General features: G+C 36.7%; 1 protein-coding gene across 2 annotated transcripts in view; it reads left to right on the forward strand.

The window, feature by feature from the left end:
- Positions 1 to 20,224, forward strand: part of CSMD3 (CUB and Sushi multiple domains 3) — a 1,392,034-nt gene that overhangs the window by 1,127,119 nt on the left and 244,691 nt on the right. For both annotated transcript variants that reach the window (XM_060393469.1, XM_027973090.3), the window contains one exon: positions 2,880 to 3,074. In XM_060393469.1, the coding sequence (XP_060249452.1) occupies positions 2,880 to 3,074 (195 nt within the window). The remainder of the gene's footprint in view (positions 1 to 2,879; positions 3,075 to 20,224) is intronic.

Here is a 20,224-nt window from a genome sequence, read left to right on the forward strand (position 1 = left end):
CTGAGCGACTTCACCTTCACCTTCAACCTTTAACAACAAAAATATTATGGTTCTCATTAGACCAGGAAAAAAATGTGTTTACTAACAAGTCATTAAGTATTAATTGAACAAACATTATTTAGTTATTGTCATGCCTGATGCAAAGCATGGTAAAAACTTCATAATGATATAGCTATTGTGCTTATTATGATTTCATCTATATGTCTTCCTTAATAAAATGAAAACAAAAGCATGATAAAGCTTTAATTTTTCCTGTTGACTCTTCTTAAGGACACACATTTCAACTTTGTAATGTCAAAATTTTTCATTAAAATAAGTATTTACAATGCTTTAATTTCACCTGGAAATAATTCTGAAACAAATTTTTTGTAAAAGTGAAAAAGCAGTCCTTTGCTAAGATACAGGCTCTATTGCTTGCAATCACTTCTGTCTTCCAGAAGACTGCTTCTAACATGCTTTACTTAGAGAATATAAGGCAAGGGACTCTAACCTGGGATCTATTCAGTAGGCAAGTTGCTATTATTAATAAAAGTGAATTATTCATACAAATAGATTATTTTATTAAATCAATTATTCATTAAAATACTATCAATTTGTGTGCCTCACTTTTTTTTCCAAAATTGAAATCACTTTCCATCTGTTTCCTGGACCTTTATGTAAGGATTCTCCATATGTTCTCAAAATTTCCAGATGCAATTGCTATGGCAAACACGGAAATAAACAAGTGCAGTATTATTCACAGAAAGCTATTCACTAAGAATTTAAAGCAATATGTAAACATAATAAAGAGATAAGTGAATCCTCTCAAAATGAGTCTAGCAATATAACATTGTTGCAGAGGCGATATTTTTAATTTATCAACCATGTTTCCCTTTACTCAAAAAGTAGGTTTGCATTATAGATTCACTAACATGTCACTGAAAATTTGGGGAAAACTTTAAAGAAGGAAAAAGCTAACTTTTCAAAAGATGGATGTTAGGCAGTTAGACATGTCAAAGAGATTAATCCTTCTAAATAGTAATTTCAACCCTTTCTTTTCCCTCAAGGGATTTAGTTCAATTTCATGAAGAGCATAAATGGTAGGTTGCCATTACACCTAAAAATTACATTGTATTTTCTGCTTATTTAAGGAAAGAATTAATGTTTTTCTCTGAAAAATTAAACAAACTAACCTCTGTACCACTAAAGCCTCTTTCTTAAGAATCTACTAGTTCTTTTCCTTAAGTTATACGGGATACAAAGTTCTTACACTGTGTGTGTGTACACTCATGTACATACCTTTGAAAGGTCAAATTATTTAGTTTTGATTGATGCTCAGAAATCAGGTTTATCTGACTTACAAGCTCCAGTATAACTTCTCCCCTTCAAGTCTCTCCTCTCCCTTTCACCTAGTCTGCCCATTACCCCCCAGTGCTCAGTTTAGATGTCAGTTCTTCAGGAAGGTTCTGGATGCTGCTCCTTATACAACACACATCACAACCACAAGTGTTTACTTAATATAATTATTTTCTTGATAGACTGTAAAAGCCATGAAGGTTAGAATATTTTTTTTTATCACCATGGCTGTATTTTCAGTGTTACTTGGATAATGGGCTCTTAAGTAGTTTCTGGAAAGAAGGAAGGAAGGAAAGGAAGTGAGAATTTTTCATTTGGTATTCTATTAAAATCATTTAAATGTTTCTTTCCACCATTTCCTCTTTAATTGAATTCAGAGAAATCTTGTGAATTATGTTTCCTAAAGCATAAAATTCTCATAATTTCCTATAAGTGTTGAAGCACTTTGAACTCTGTAGACTTTAGCAAATGGAATGCAAATATTTTCCTGTTAAAATTAACCACATTTTGATTAATTTATTATGATAATTATAATAGCCAAACATCAAGATATTTTTGACTTAAATTACCAAGATTCTATGAGTCATATCCAAAGATATACCCATCTCCTGAATTCCCATTAACATAAGATAAATTCTAATGTAACAAATCACATTTGTTATCTTGAATTTGTGACAGCCCTTATATTGTGCATCTCTATTTATCTGCAATAATAATAAAATAGAAATATTCATGTGTTAGCCATATCTGGTATAACAAAAGTATTCTACCACTTATTTGCCAAAATGGATGAACTAATATATTTCTCTCATATTTTCAAAATATTCTGTCAGCCTCTCTAGTTTACTCTGGTTCCATAGAAAACAGTTCTTTGTTGTGCATGAAACTTACTTTTTAATTTGCCTTTTACTATTACCTTTGAAAGTTCTTGGCTTTGATATAGATTGTGTCCAAAAAGATCATGGTTTGGATATTATAAAGATTTTGTTACTATTTTTAACGGGCAGACCTCTGACAGATATGTGTGGAATGAGTAGAGGAGGTTAAGCTAAGAGAAATGGCTTCAGGGTGGAGACATAGGATCTTTTACTTTCTTCCTAGTGATTAACTGAAATTAGCATAGGCAGTAGTACTATATCTAAGTTCAGTCACATGAAATGGAGTGTACTTTTTTGGGGGGAAGATCTTTTAAATAATGAAATATTAAATAAACAAGTTCTTCTTTTCCAAAATAATTGTTTTAAAACTTATGCATGGATGATAACACATAATTATAATAAACTCTGAAACCCTGTTTGACTATATGTATTAGATACTAATTTTAATGAGAAGACCAATGAAGAATTTTATCCTTTTTTAACCAATATAAATCAACAAAACATCAGATATAGTTGAGGGCTACTTTGTACTTTTAGCTCTTAAACAGAGGCAGAAATGGTGTTGGTGCTTTCTGTCTATTTAAAGGTAGAGATGAAGATATACTGATAGTTTCCTAGAATGTGCTATTTTAAAATAATTCATTTTATATCAACATTACTTTACAGCAAAACTCCGAGAGTCCTGCTTTGATCCAGGCAATATAATGAATGGCACCAGACTGGGAATGGATTATAAATTAGGGTCAACAGTAACCTATTACTGTGATGCTGGTTACATTCTTCAAGGATATTCAACACTCACCTGTATCATGGGAGATGATGGAAGACCTGGATGGAATAGAGTCTTACCAAGTTGTCATGGTAAGAAAATACCTTTTGGCTGAGTTTTTATAATTAGAAAGAATCAATTAAAGTTACTTCTGTTTTTTTTTTAACAAATCAACCATTTAACACATGATCTATAAGTGTGGTGTAGGCAATGCAGATTTTATCGAGGATTTTTTAACTGGTTTCTGTAAAGAAATGATTTTGGGAAAGCACTTATATTCCCACATGTCTCTAAAGCAATGTGCATTTTATAGTGGGCCAGCTCTCTGAGAGCAGGGATATTTTGTTCATTTTTTTATCCTAAGGACTTAAAGGAGTTCCTAAAACTTCAGGTTCTCAAGAAATATTGACTTAGTAATGAGGAAGAAACACATTGAAACTGTTATTTCAACAAAAGTAGATAAATGCAATAGCTAGAATATTATCAATAATCAGTGATAGATCTGAACCAAGGATATAGAGATACATACATTTCTCCTAAGAACTAAGTTGTTTAAAATGAGTGACCAAGTCAGAGCTACTGAGGCAGCTTTAAAAGCACAAGAAAGACCCAAGGGTGCAAAAAGATGGAGAAATAACTAAAATAAGTTTCAGTAACATAATATCAGATGAAAGTTGTCAGATCTGCTACAGCTATAGTTAGTACAAGACCAGTGCATCAAATTCAGAGTGCTGAAGGATCTGACAATGATCATGGCCAGGAAAATATCACATGTCTTAGAAAAAGTCTTAGGGAAAAATATAATTCAAAAAGAGACTAAATATTTTTAAGATTAAGACAGTTAAAAGAGACACCTGAAATAGAAACATCATCCTCAAATGGGGATAGGGAATTTGCTAAGCAGTTAACCACAGTAAATAAGCAGTTCTTTATAATGATTTTGAAGAGATGACCTAGTGGACAAAAGAAGGGAAACTGCGAGAGTCCCCAATTAACAATGAAACAAGTTTTAATCATAGTGGTTCAGAAATTCATGAATACATATTTCTGGATGAATAGCTGGGGGAATTTATAAAATAACGTGTATTTACTACTGTGATTTCAGTGGAACAAGAAAAACCAGCAACTCCGATCTGTTGATTAAAAGTTTGGATTTTTGGTGTCTAATGCACATGGTTATTTTTCTTAGTCATTTAATGTATTCACCTATGAGAATTATATATATATATATGTATATATATGTTATTTCTAACTAACACAAGTCATTTAACCTCTCTAAGCTTGTTCTTTGTCTTCATTCACTTCAGTCATATCTGACTCTTTGTGACCCCACGGACTGTAGCCAGCTAGCCTCCTCTATCTATGGGATTTCCCAGGCAAGAATACTGGAGTGGGTTGCCGTTTCCGCCTCCTGGGCATCTTTCCCACCCAAGGATCAACCTGTGTCTCCTGCATCTCTTGCCTTGGCAGGGGGGGCTCTTGACCACTGAGCCACTTGTGAAATTGTTGTCGCTCATATCTAAAAGAAGAATGCTTGAAATCCTTACTTCAAAATGTTTTAAGAAATTAAGAAAAGGTAGATATCTACTAAATAGTCATTGATGCTTTAGAACTGTGGTGTTAGAGAAGACTCTTGAGAGTCTCTTGGACTGCAATGAGATCAAACCAGTCAATCCTAAAGGAAATCAGTCCTGAATATTCATTGGAAGGACTGATGCTGAAGCTGAAACTCCAATACTTTGGCCACCTGATGCGAGGAACTGACTCATTGGAAAAGACCCTGATGCTGGGAAAGATTGAAGGCAGGAGAAGAAGGGGACAACAGAGGATGAGATGGTTGGATGGCATCACCAACTTGATGGACATGAGTTTGAGCAAGCTCTGGGAGTTGATGAAGGACAGGGAATCCTGGTGTGCTGGAGTCCATGTGGTCACAAAGGTTCAGAAATGACTGAACTGACTGAACTGACTTGAGGTAATGATTTCATCTATTATAAGATAAAGGAAATAAAAAGGGAAGCAATTACTTTGGATTTAATCCTGCCAAAGAGGAAAAAAAACTGATGACATGAAATTTTATGAAAAATGAAGAGAAAGAGTGATTTATTTTCTTAGGATTTTTAGCCATACAAAAGGGAAATCCTTTTATAGGCAAAAAAAAAAAGCATACTAAACTTAGAAAAGCACTTTTCAGGGATTGAACCCAAGTCTCCTGCATTATAGGCAGATTCTTTACCATCTGAGCCACCAGGGGAGCATAGTGTTTATTGGCTAAATTGAATTTGGGGAAGAATACTCTCAAACCAAATGGTAGGAAACATTTGTACTGCCACTCAGTAATTTTATTAGTAATTTCATTTATTTGTCCGTAGAGCCCATTTTTAGCCTTATGATATGATATACATGTCAAATATAAACTAACAACCTTTTATGTATAAGCACTTCAAATCAGATAATAAATGCATTCTTCAAAAAAAATTACTGTCAATAATCATTAAGAAACCATGGAAAATTTGCAGCATCAGATATGGAAAAACTAAAAATTTGATGGAGAAAACTATAGATTAAAAAGCTGAGTGTTAATCACTGGAATAAATGATTAAATAGGTGAATTTCAGTGACTTAGATGGGAAAGGCTGGAGGACCAAAATATATACCATTCACAAAGAATATGCTCACCTAAGATAATCCTATTTATTTTCAACATTCCCAATGTTTCATGGGTCAATTATATCCTAATTAAGTATATTTCATATATTTGATTGAACAGTCATATCTACAGACAATTTGGAGGTAAGAACAGATCTGACTTCATGTTCTCTTACTCTATGTATAACCTGAGGCAAGCTGAGCCTTGATTTTTAACTCTCGAAAGCCAGATAACAGTTGTTAATTCAATAGGTTATTGTGAAGATTCAGTTATTAATCACAACACATAGTAAATCAGACCTAATAAACTTCCCAACAACTACTGGCATGTTAATACTTGTGATTTTTAACAGTGTTCCAAAAACCTGCATAGTGTTGGAAATCATGCACTGCACTTTGTGTTGTATGTTATGTTTTAGATGAACTAACCTTTTTGGTCATTTTAATATTAACTAAATGTAACTGATATTTTATATAAATACACATTCACTCCTTCCTGAAAATAGCGCAGAAGTTGAGTATTTTAAAATTACTTAAGAGAGAACAATTTTTACCATCATTTAAGTTGGATAACAGCATCCATTGATCATAGAAAAAGCAAGAGAATAAATTTTTTTAAAAAACTACATATCTTTCACTGACTTACTAAAGCCTTTCACTGTGTGGATCACAACAAACTGGAAATTCTTGAAGAGATGGGAATACCACACCCCATACCCCACCTCGCACCTGTCTCCTGAGAAACCTGTATGCAGGATAAGAAGCAACAGTTAGCACCAGACATGGAAAAAAAGACTGGCTAGAAATTGGGAAAGGAGTCTGTCAAGGATGCATATTGTCACTTAGCTTATTTAACTTAGACGCAGAGTACATCATGTGAAATGCTGTCCTGGATAACTCACAAGCTGGAATCAAGATTGCCAGGAGAAATAACAACCTCACATATGCAGATGTTACTATTCTAATGACAGAAAGCAAAGAAAAACTAAAGAGCCTCTTGATGAAAGTGAAAGAGGAAAGTGAAAAAGCTGGCTTAAAACTCAACATTCAAAAAACTAAGATCATGTCATTCTATCTCATCACTTCATAGTGAATGGGGGAAAAGTGGAAACAGTGAAGATTTTATTTTCTTGGACTCCAAAACCACTGAGGATGGTGACTGCTCTCATGAAATAAAAGACACTTTCTCCTTGGAAGAAAAGCTATGACAAACCTAGACAGCATATTAGAAAAACAGAGACATCACTTTACACTCAAAGATCCATACAGTCAAAGCTATTGTTTTTCTAGTACTCATGTATGGATGTGAGAACTGGACCATAAAGAAGGCTGAGCTTCAAAGAACTGGTTTTTGATTTGTTGTTCTGGAGAAGACTCTTGAGAGTCCCGTGGACAGCAAGATCAAACCAGTCAATCCTAAAGGAAATCAACCCTGAATATTTATTGGAAGGACTGATCCTGAAGCTGAAGCTCCAATACTTTGGCTACCTCATTCAAGAGCCAAATCACTGTAAAAGACCCTGATGCTAGGAAGGATTCAGGGCAGGGAGAGAAGTGGATGGCCGAGGACGAGATGGCAGATAGTATTTCTGACTCAGTGGACATGAGTTTGAACAAACTCCAGGAGATAATGACGGACAGAGAAGCCTGGTGTGCTGCTTCTCTGTTGCAAAGAGTTGGAAACAACTGAGCAACTGAACAACAACAAAGTTGGATATCACTAGACTTTTAGCCATAATACTAAGATATAAAAATCAATTTAAAGTTATTCAATACATGCTTTAAGCTATTAGACAAAAAAACTTAATACATCCCTGATAAAAATATAGTAATACTGGATAATTTCTTGTATACTAGAGAGGAAAGGAAAATCCAAATTTTAGAGCTAGATACTTTTAACTCTAAACAATGATTTAAAAACAAAGAAAAAGCCTGAGTCAACTGTGAGACCTTGTTTATTTTGCACATCTAAGCATGAGATAATATTGTGTAATTTGCAAAGTTGCTGGGGGAATTATATTAAATAACTTATTTAAAACATTTAGTCATATGGCTATTACTAAATATTATTTAGTCATAAACTAAGAAGAACTTAATAAATTTTAATTTCTTTATCAGATTTTCATGTATCTATTTGTTTTCCCTCATGGTGATCATATACAGTAACTGGCTGACATTCAGATTTAATAAATTAATACCTCAAAAGTCAAAATTATTGTGTAATGCATGTGCAATAGAGCTAGAAGTGTTTGTTATTCATAACTATAAATTACTCTTAAGATAAATTTTGTATTTTCTAAGCAAAGTAAAATGTGCATATGATAACTAAGGAAATAATACCAAGATGCTTGCAATTTAAAGCAATGGAAATCAGTGTTCATCTGCTTTACCCTTTTCTAATCTCCTATTCCTCAGGTGAGCTTTCTGATAATTTCTGTTTCTAATTGCTCTGGTGGCTCTCTCTGTATAACATGAAGCTCTGTTGCTTGATTTACCAGCATTAGATAATATCTATTGATTTTCTGATACAAAAGATAAATAGTTATGTCACATCCACAGCCTCTGTCTTCAGTGTTTCAGAGTTATGTTATTTTTGGTTATTCCAGTAGTTGCCTTTGTCACATGTAAATTTGTTTATGCCTTTATTTGTAATTTCATCAGTGTTTGAGAATTAGGTTGCCAGTATTTTCTGCTTTACATGTTCAGTCTTACCCTATAATAGAAATCCTAACTAAAGTATCTGATAATGGAGGCAGGAGATTTTGACTGATTGGTAGACTTTGTTGCAGAGTACATGAGTAGGGGGTTGGCTATTAGACTATGATCTTTAAGTGCCAAAATAAGGAAAGATAAATTGATTGATTGATTGTTTGTAATGTTGACTTAGTCTCACCCTGGAGCAATGTAAATTCATGAAGTCTTGAGCTTCATATTACTCCTTTTCATGTAAGAGACATTAATTTATGTTAGAAGGGTCTTAGTAAATATTTTCTTCACCTGATCTGAACCCTAAGAATTTACAAAGTTTTTCTATTTAGGAAAAGATTTTATCATGGTTCAGGATTAAGCATACATTTTAAATCTGAAGAAAATATTTTTTAGAGCTTATATTGGACACTGGGAGATTGTATTTGTCAGAAGTAGATCCAAAATGATAGCATCCTGTGGTAAGTCCTCAGAAATGAGAAATCCTGCAGTTTATCTCATGAGAGCGTCACATATATTAAATTATGGCAGAACAGGATATCTGTACCTGCAGTTCACTTAGTGATCCAAAAAAACTTGTGCTGGGAAAATAATTTTTTCCCTTCTTATTTTTCATTCTTTACTGAAACTCTGAGATGTTTTATCTATAGACATACTGGATTAAAATAGAAATTAAATTATATCATTCTTATCCATGATCTAATTCAATGTTAAATAAAAGTATTAAAACACAAATGGTAACAGAATCTATATTGTCTCTTAATATTCGTTACTTGATTTATTTCACCTAATGGTATGTCATTTGTTTATGTAAATATATCTCTACCCTGATCTAGAGCACCAGTCATCTCTTGCCACCTAATTCTCTTCTAACTAGTTTCTCTCATTTCTTTGTTTCTGCATACCATCTCCTTTGAACACAGTAATCTTTAAACCATATGTTAGATTATGTCACATAATTACTCAAAATCCATCCAGTACTTCCTAAATCTGGATAAATGCCAAATATCCTATACTATGAAGCTCTACTTAATCTGCCCATATACACCCTGACCTCTCTAAATATTTTCCCTTTTTACTTTACTGTTTGAACCACACTGGCCTCCTGGAGGGTTCTTCAAAACACTCATCACACTTCTACCTCAGGGCTTTTGCACTTGTTGTCCTTTCTCTTTAAATCTTTTTCTCCAGCTCTCTTGCTGACTAGCTATCTCACTTCTTGTAGGTTATGATCATTTGTCTTTTTAATAGAAAAACCATTTCTATTCACTTCCCCCTGCTCCCCAAAGTTCCCAGGATGAAATCAATATATCTAAAATTGAAACAGTATCCTGGATAAAGATATCTCTGATGTATGCCTCATTAAATTTGGAATACTGGCTACAGCACAGTACTATAATTTTGTTAGATGATTTATTGATTGAGGTATAGTTGACATATAACATTAAACTAGTTTCAAGTGTACAAAATTATGATTTGATATTTATATGTATTGCCAAATGATCACTGTAGTAAGTCCAGTTAATATCTGTCACCATATATAGTTATAGTTTTTTTTCTTTCAGTGAAGACTTTTAAGATCTATTCTCTAAGCAGAGTTTAAGTATGCAATGCAGTATTATTAATTATAGTCACCATGCTCTACATTGCCATGACTTTTTACTCTGTAACTAAACCAACACAATATTCTTGATCTTGTGTAATGCTGTAGCATACAGTAAGCATCCAAATGATACATAATTATAATAACAATACCCTAAGAATAAACATATTTGAACTATTAAAGAATCACTAGCTTGCCACTTATTCTAAAGACAGAGTATCATTCATTCCTTTTGCTCAGGTGCTCAGGTATATCAATTATACCTAGTTCTGTAGTATTAATAACTATTAGGTATAAAGATATGAATTCAATATTGTCCTTGTCCCTGAAGAGTTTGCAGTCTGATGAGATACAGACAGATAAGGTGCATTGCTCAATATATTAATAAAACAGTCTTGTGAGCACTGTGTGGAAGTTACCCCATGGACTGTAACCCACCAGGCTCCTCTGTCCATGGAATTTCCCAGGCAAGAATACTGGAGTGGGTTGCCATTTCCTTCTCCAGGGATCTTCCCGGCCCAAGGATTGAACCCAAGATGCCTGTGTCTCCTACATTGGCAGGTGGCTTCTTTACCACTAGGGCTGCCAGGGAAGCCCAAAAATGTAGAAGAAAGAGTAAACAGAATACTGGTAGAATTTCAAGCAACTCTATAGGCAAAGTGCCATGGGAAGGAGGACTGTTGGGAATCTTGTGTTGCTCAGAGTTTGAAGTTTTATATACATCATTTTATACTTCACCACAACTCTTAGAACTGGGAGTACTAAAATTCTTATTTTGATAGATTAGAGACCAAAACAAAGAGAATTAAAGTAGCTACTCAGTCATACTTGCCCAGCAGTCTTATTTAAGAGTCCATTTTCTTAATCACTGGCCTATAGGTAGGCTGGGTAATGCAATGACCTTTTTATTGATCTTTTTATAACCCTCAAGGCTAAGGCCTGGTTCTTAACCAAAATTTAGTTGATTAAATGTTTCATGAAGGAATACATGGCACCAAAAATAAGAATGAGATTTTGGATTCCCTACTTACTTCTGTAATCTTCCTGTAGGCTAGGTATGAGAATTAAGAAAACAGTTTTTGTTTGTTTGGTTTTTTTTTTTTTACCAATAACTGGTAAAAGTGTTTACTTGAAATGGGTTTTTACATTTCATTTGAAATACAACTTTGCACTGAAAGCACATGCCTTAATAAATATAGTCAGTGTTAATTCTTGATTCATGTTGAAGTATGGCAAAACCAATATAATATTGTAAAGTAATTCACCTCCAATTAAAATAAATAAATTTATATTAAATAAACAAATAAATAAAAGTAAAAAAGAAATCTACAATGTTATTTTTAATGCCTTTGTTTCACTCATGTTAATATAAGTCTTGGATTCTGGAAAAAAAATTAATTCAATCAGCACTGACCTGTAAGATTGATCAAAGTGTATAAACACAACTATGGTAAACTTAGACATTCAGTAGTCATCTGAAACCATTGTTTGTTCAACTTCCAACTCTTAATACATATGAAATCATAAAACCTTTTGAAAGGAAAGCCCTCTTACTCTAGCAACTGAAGAGAAAGTTTTAAAAGAAAAAAATAAAAAAGTTCATTGTATGATCATAGCTTTCCAACTTTAGAGTTATATTTCATTAGTAACCTGATATAATCTACTTTTAATTAAATCATATTGTTTTTGTATGAAGAATTAAATAATTGAATCTTTATTCTATATCTTCTGTTTAAATGGCATGATTTACCTTGGGTTAATTCCTTTTTTCAAATCTCCTTGAAGTTTGCAAAATTTTCTGTTATAAATGCTTTTAGAGATTGTCTAATCTAATATACTAAGCCATTTAGCATTTGATGTCATTTGAGTACATGATATAATTGAGATTCATAGGACAAAAGCCTAGTGGTAAAGTACTTTCAAGTATCATCAAATATTTTCCTTTAGTCAGCTACACATAGGAATTTTGTTTACAGACATAATGCGCAGATTATTTGTCAGAATCATGTGTAATATTTTCTGTATTGAAAAAAATATATATGGTGATATTGGGATAAAACCAAAGCATGTTTTGTTTTCATAGGATAGGAGGAAATATATTTGAATGGAAATGGGAAGGGAAGCTGACGTTATTGAGCACCTGCTAGTTTCCAGGCACTCTTACATACATTATCACTCCATTTGGCCTCCTGCATGTTCCTTTAGAGAATCTTTCAGTTCAGTTCAGTTGCTCAGTCATGTCTAACTCTTTGCAACCCCATGAAGCACAGCACACCAGGCCTCCCGGTCCATCACCAACTCCTGGAGTCCACCCAATCCCATGTCCATTGAGTCGGTGATGCCATCCAACCATCTCATTCTCTGTCGTTCCTTTCTCCTCCTGCCGTCAATCTTTCCCAGCATGGGGGTCTTTTCCAATGAGTCAGCTCTTCACATCAGGTGGCCAAAGTATTGGAGTTTCAGCTTCAGTCCTTCCAATGAACACCTAAGACTGATCTCCTTTAGGATGGACTGGTTGAATCTCCTTGCAGTCCAAGGGACTCTCAAGAGTCTTCTCCAACACCACAGTTCAAAAGCATCAATTCTTTGGCACTCAGTTTTCTTTAGAGTCCAACTCTCACATCCATACATGACCACAGGAAAAGCCATAGCCTGACTAGACAGAGCTTTGTTGGCAAAGTAACATCTCTGCTTTTTTAATATGCTGTTTGGGTTGGTCATAACTTTCCTTCCAAGGCGTAAGCGTCCTTTAATTTCATGGCTGCAATCACCATCTGCAGTGATTTTGGAGCCCAGAAAAATAAAGTCGGCCACTGTTTCACTGCTTCCCCATCTATTTCCCATGTGATGGGACCGAATGCCATGATCTTCGTTTTCTGAATGTTGAGCTTTAAGCCAACTTTTCACTCTCCTCTTTCACTTTCATCAAGAGGCTCTTTAGTTCTTAACTTTCTGTCATAAGGGTGGTGTCATCTGTATATCTGAAGTTATTGATATTTCTCCCAGCAGTCTTGATTCCAGCTTGTGATTCATCCAGCCCAGCATTTCTCATGATGTACTCTGCATATAAGTTAAATAAGCAGGGTGACAATATACAGCCTTGACGTACTCCTTTTTATATTAGGAAGCAGTCTATTGTTCCATGTCCAGTTCTAACTGTTGCTTCCTGACCTGCATACAGATTTCTCAGGAGGCAGGTCAGGTGGTCTGGTATTCCCATCTCTCTCAGAATTTTCCACAGTTTATTGTGATCCACACAGTCAAAGAGAATCTTTAACACTGTAATAAGTAAATTCTTGCTCCTTTGGATTCTGGAGCATACCAAATAGAGTCGCTGTTATGACAAGCAATTCAATTGCCAATCAATATCTATAATTCAAAGCACATTTTCTTGTGACCACAGACTTGGATTTCATATTTAAACCATTTTTATTTTCCCTGGTTTTGATATCTCAGTCACTGCACAACATCTCCAGATAGGTAGTTGCATAGCCTCTCATCATGTTAAGATGCCCTCCTTCACTACATTTAGGACTGTATGTATGTAGGGCTTCCCAGGCGGCTCAGTGCTAAAGAATTTGCTTGCCAATGCGAGAGACGTGGGTCCAATTCCTGGGCCAGGAAGATCCCCCAGAGAAGGAAATGGAAACCTACACCAGAATTCTTGCCAGGGAAATCCCATGGACAGAGGAGCCTGGCTGGCTATAGTCCTTGGGGTCACAAAAGAATCAGACACAACTCAGAAACTAATACCACACACAGTGTATATTTAAGTCAGACTTCAAACATGTCATCCTAGAATGTATTGCCAGTATCTGCAGAAAAGAAAAAATTATACAGAAAATTGTATCAATCAATTCTCTCCTTACAGGTGAGGAAAGAAAAGCATTTAACACTAACTATTAGAATTCATACACGTATGCATGCTAAGTAACTTCAGTCATGTCTGACTCTTTCAATCCAATGGACTGTAGCCCACCAGGCTCCTCTCTCCATGGAATTCTCCAGGCAAGAATACTGGAGTGGGTTGCCATGCCCTCCTCCAGGGGATCTTCCTGACCCAGGGATCGATCAAACCCATGCCACTTATGTCCCCTGCATTGGCAGTTGGTTCTTTACTTCTAGCACCACCTGGTAAGTCCTTACAAGTCATGGTGAGATTCAAATTGTATTAATGTAATGGGACAGATTGGACATGGCTGAGCAACTAACACGCACACTAGGACACAAGATCTAAAGATAGCTAATTCTGTACTTCTACTGGGGAAACAGGAATGCTACTAACAAAGTTCATTGCACAAAACCTGGAAGAGAAAGAAAGCAATTTTATTATTGAATAAGCATATCTGGAGTGCAATGCTTGTTACAGGCAGTTTGTGAAAGACACCATAAAGACCAGACAGAATCTCACACAAATGTATACAGTTAAAAAAAGAACAAGTAACACTTCTTTTGTCTCATTCAGTGGAAATTGGTATGCTTTTTCTCATGCATACCTTGTGAGTAATCTTGTAAAAACCCTGAGTTAATTTCAGAAGTACGTTTTTACAGTTTCAAAGGTCAGATAGCTGGAAGCTTTAACTGTAAAATCAAAAGGTTGATCTACTGTGTTTTCAAGGGAGCCCTCTAAGAGAGAGGCAAAGAAGATTGCTGCTTCCCTGCACTTTGTTAAACACAGAAAATTTCATTTCATATGTATACTTTAACCAGTGAGACATTCACTCCTATATTCCTAGGGAGATATATACATAAAAGACAACAAAATAGAGTTCTCTGAGCAACAGGGAATATGATTCCTAACCCCAAAACACATCAACTGAACTATATTGAGCCACATAGGAGAGTTACTGAGTAAATCTGAACCATATTTAGGCTATGGTTTAAATAGCTTCAAGAATATGTCAACCTTAGGGCTTCGCTGATAGCTCAGTTGGTAAAGAATCTGCCTGCAATGCAGGAGACCCCAGTTTGATCCCTAGGTAAGGAAGATTCGCTGGAGAAGGAATAGACTGCCCACTCCAGTATTCTGGCCTGGAGAGTTCCATGGACTGTATAGTCCATGGGGTTGCAAAGAGTCAGACACGACTAAGTGACTTTCACTTATGTCAACCTTAAGAGGAAGTCTTTCTCCCAAAATTTCAAACCTGAATTTTAGGACCTCTCTGATGCTGGAAAGAATTTATTGATCCTCCTAGGAAAGAAAGCAAAAGAGCAGGAAAGAAAGGGTCCTGCAATGCAACTAGTATTTTTCAGGTCTTCTTAGGTCAAAGCAACAATCTCTGAGTCAGTCTTCCTTAAGGAAATGAGTAAACAGAAAATGACAAGGACAGGTGATTTGGGAGGAATCTAATTAGAATAGAATTCCCTTCTATATGTATGTGTGTCTGATGAAGCCTATGGACCTTAGAGTCATTTTTTTTTATTTTTTTAATATTTTTTTTAAATTTTCTATTGGGGTATAGCCAGTTAACAATAATATGATAGTTTCAGGTGGGTGGTGAAGGGACTTAATCATACATACGCGTGTATCCATTCTCCCCCAAACTCCACTTCCCTACAGGCTGCCACATAACACTGAGAAGAGTTCCCTGTGCTATACAATAGGCCCTTATTGGTTATTCATTTTAAATGTATTAGTGTGATACATGGCCATCCCAAATTCCCTCACTATCCCTTCCCCTATGCTTCCCCCTGGCAACCATATAAGTTCATTCTGTAAGCCTGTGAGTCTCTTTCTGTTTTGTAAGTTAGTTCATTTATATCATTTCTTTTTAGATTCCACATATAAGGGATGCCATATGATATTTCTCCTTCTCCATTTGATTTACTTCACTCAGTATGACAATCTCTAGGTCTGTGTTGCTGCGAATGGCATTATTTCATTCTTTTTAATGACTAAGTGGTATGCCATTGTCTATACGTACCACATCATCTTTATCCATTCTTCTGTTGATGAACATTAAGTTGCTTCCATGTCTCGGCTATCATAAACAGTGCTTTAATGAACATTGGGGTGCAGATTATGTTTTTCTCTGAATATATGCCCACGAGTGGGATTATAGGGTGGTCATATGACAGCTCTATTTTTAAAGGAACCTCCATTGTGTTCTCCATAGTGACTGTACCAATCTGTGTTCCCACCAGCAGTGTAGAAGGGTTCCCTTCTCTCTACACCCTCTCCAGCATTAGTTGTTTGTGAATTTTTTGATGATAGACATTTTGGCTGGTGATATCTCATCATCCTTTTAAACACACAAAGTAAAATAATGCACATAGGCTTGGAAGAGAAACCAATAATATTGAAATACAGTTATCAAAGTACTGTAATAAAAAACTTTTATGTAATACTATATATACTTAATTAATGCCTAACTTGGAAGTTCCAGTTTCAAGTAATATTTAGTAGTGATAAGAATAAACAATATTTTGAGGTATCTGCAACAATTTTAGGTGATATAAAATATCTCTGATTTCTTTTGTCAACAAAGTCCCAGTTACTTCTGTTGCTAACATACTTTGTTGCTTACATTCAAAAGTAAAGGAAATGCTAAAATTTACTTATAAAAAATTAGCTAGAATCTAATGAAAATATCCACAACTTTGGCTCCATCCCTTCATTCTTTATGGAGTTATTTCTCCACTGATTTCCAGTAGCATATTGGGCACCTACTGACCTGGGAATTCCTCTTTCAGTATCCTATCATTTTGCCTTTTCATGCTGTTCATACTGTTTGTGGGGTTCTCATGGCAAGAATACTGAAGTGGTTTCCATTCTCCAGTGGACCACATTGTGTCAGACTTGTCCACCATGACCCGCCCATCTTGGGTGGCCCCATGGGCATGGCTTAGTTTCATTGAGTTAGACAAAGCTGTGGTCCTAGTGTGATTAGATTGACTAGTTTTCTGTGAGTATGGTTTCAGTGTGTCTGCCCTCTGATGCTCTCTGGCAAGACCTACCTTCTTATTTGGGTTTCTCTTACCTTAGACGTGGGGTTCCTCTTCACGGCTGCTCCAGCAAAGCACAGCCACTGCTCCTTACCTTGGACGAGGGGTATCTCCTCACCTTGGACGAGGGGTATCTCCTCATGGCCACCCCTCCTGACCTTGAACGTGGAATAGCTTCCCTTGGCCCTCCTGCGCCCACACAGCCACAGCTCCTTGGCATGGGGTTGATCCTTCCAGCCACCGCCCCTGGCCTTGGATGGAGGATAGCTGCTCCTGGCCGCTGCCCCAACCTCAGACTTGGGGTAGCTCCTCTCTGCTGCTCCTGCACTGTCGCATCCTGGCACTCTTGGCCGCCACCCCTGACCTCAGACGTGGTGTAGCTCGTCTCTGCTGTTCCTGCACCGTCTCAGCCTGGCACTCTCGGCTGTGCCCCTGACCTCAGACGTGAGGTAGCTCCTCTTGCCCGTGCTCTGTGTGCCATCACAGCCGCCCGCGTTCTGTGCCCCATTGCAGCAGAAATCTGGAATGTCAGGTCCATGAATCAAGGCAAATTGAAAGTGGTCAAATAGGAGATGGCAAGAGTGAATGTTAACATTCTAGGAATCAGCGAACTAAAAGCAACTGGAATGAGTGAATTTAACTCAGATGACCATTATATCTACTACTGCGGGCAGGAATACCTTAGAAGAAATGGAGTAGCCATCTTGGTAAACAAAAGAGTCTGAAATGAAGTACTTGGAGGCAATCTCAAAAATGACAGAATGATCTCTGTTCGTTTCCAAGTCAAACCATTCAATATCACAGTAATCCAAGTCTATGCCCCAACCAGTAATGGTGAAGAAGCTGAAGTTGAATGGTTTTATGAAGACCTACAAGACCTTTTAGAACTAACACACAAAAAAGATATCCTTCATTATAGGGGGCTGGAATGCAAAACTAAGAAGTCAAGAAACACCTGGAGTAACAGGCAAATTTGGCCTTGGAATACAGAATGAAGCAGGGCAAAGACTAATAGAGTTTTGCCAAAAAAATGCAGTGGTCACAGCAAACACCCTCTTCCAACAACACAGGAGAAGACTTTACACATGGACATCACCAGATGGTCAACAACGGAATCAGATTGATTGTATTATTTACAGCCAAAGATGGAAAAGCTCTATACAGTCAACAAAAACAAGACCAGGAGCTGACTGTGGCTCAGATCATGAACTCCTTATTACCAAATTCAGACTCAAATTGAAGAAAGTAGGGAAAAACACTAGACCATTCAGGTATGACCTAAATCATATCCCTTATGATTATATAGTGGAAGTGAGAAGTAGATTTAAGGGACTAGATCTGGTAGATAGAGTTCCTGATGAACTATGGAATGAGGTTCATGACATTGTAGAGGAGACAGCGATCAAGACCATCCCCATGGAAAAGAAATGCAGAAAAGCAAAATGGCTGTCTGGGGAGGGCTTAATAATAGCTGTGAAAAGAAGAGAAGTGAAAAGCGAAGGAGAAAAGGAAAGATATAAGCATCTGAATGCAGAGTTCCAAAGAATAGCAAGAAGAGATAAGAAAGCCTTCCTCAGCAATCAATGCAAAGAAATAGAGGAAGACAACAGAATGGGAAAGACTAGAGATCTCTTCAAGAAAACTAGAGATACCATGGGAACATTTCATACAAAGATAGGCTCGATAAAGGACAGAAATGGTATGGACCTAACAGATGCAAAAGATATTAAGAAGAGGTGACAGGAATACACAGAAGAACTGTACAAAAAAAGAGCTTCACGACCAAGATAATCATGATGGTGTGATCACTCACCTAGAGCCAGACATCCTGGAATGTGAAGTCAAGTGGGCCTTGGAAAGCATCACTACAAACAAAGCTAGTGGAGGTGAACAGAATTCCAGTTGAGCTATTTCAAATCCTGAAAGATGATGCTGTGAAAGTGCTGCACTCAATATGCCAGCAAATTTGGAAAACTCAGCAGTGGCTACAGGACTGGAAAAGGTCAGTTATCATTCCAATCCCAAAGAAAGACAATGCCAAAGAATGCTCAAACTACCGCACAATTGCACTCATCTCACACGCTAGTAAAGTAATGCTCAAAATTCTCCAAGCCAGGCTTCAGCAATACATGAACTGTGAACTTGCAGATGTTCAAGCTGGTTTTAGAAAAGGCAGAGAAACCAGAGATCAAATTGCCAACATCTGCTGGATCATGGAAAAAGCAAGAGAGTTCCAGAAATATATCTATTTCTGCTTTATTGACTAACTCAAGCCTTTGACTGTGTGGATCACAATAAACTGTGGAAAATTCTGAAAGAGATGGGAATACAAGACCACCTGACCTCCCTCTTGTGAAACCTATATGCAGATCAGGATGCAACAGTTAGAACTGGACATGGAACAACAGACTGGTTCCAAATAGGAAAAGGAGTACGTCAAGGCTGTATACTGTCACCATACTTATTTAACTTATATGCAGGGTACATCATGAGAGTGCTTGGGCTGGAAGAAGCACAAGCTGGACTCAGGATTTCTGGGAGGAGAAATATCAATAACCTCAGATATGTAGATGATACCACCCTTATGGCAGAAAGTGAAGAGGAACTAAAAAGCCTCTTGATGAAAGTAAAAGAGGAGAGTGAAAAAGTTGGCTTAAAGCTCAACATTCAGAAAACAAAGATCATGGCATTTGATCCCACCATTTCATGGAAAATAGATGGGGAAACAGTGTCAAACTTTATTTCTTAGGGCTCCAAAATCACTGCAGATGGTGATTGCAGCCATGAAGTTAAAAGATACTTACTCCTTGGAAGGAAAGTTATGACTAACCTAGATAGCATGTTGAAAAGCAGAGCCATTACTTTGACAGCAAAGGTCCATCTAGTCAAGGCTTTGGTTTTTCCAGTGGTCATGTATGTATGTGAGAGTCGGACTGTGAAGAAAGCTAAGCACCAAAGAATTGATGCTTTTGAACTGTGGTGTTGGAGAAGACTCTTGAGAGTCCCTTGGACTGCAAGGAAATTCAGCCAGTCCATTCTGAAGGAGATCAGCCCTGGTGTTTCTTTGGAAGGAATGATGCTGAAGCTGAAACTCCAGTACTTTGGCCACCTCATGCGAAGAGTTGACTCATTGGAAGACTCTGATGCTGAGAGAGATTGGAGGCAGGAGGAGAAGGGGACAACAGAGGGTGAGATGGCTGGATGGCATCACTGACTCGATGGACGTGATTTGAGTGAACTCCGGGAGATGGTGATGGACAGGGAGGCCTGGCGTGCTGCAATTCATGGGGTTTCAAGGAGTCGGACATGACTGAGCGACTGAACTGATGAACTGAATGA

Source organism: Ovis aries, chromosome 9 (genome assembly GCF_016772045.2).
Source record: "Ovis aries strain OAR_USU_Benz2616 breed Rambouillet chromosome 9, ARS-UI_Ramb_v3.0, whole genome shotgun sequence".
Classification (NCBI taxonomy): domain Eukaryota; kingdom Metazoa; phylum Chordata; class Mammalia; order Artiodactyla; family Bovidae; genus Ovis; species Ovis aries.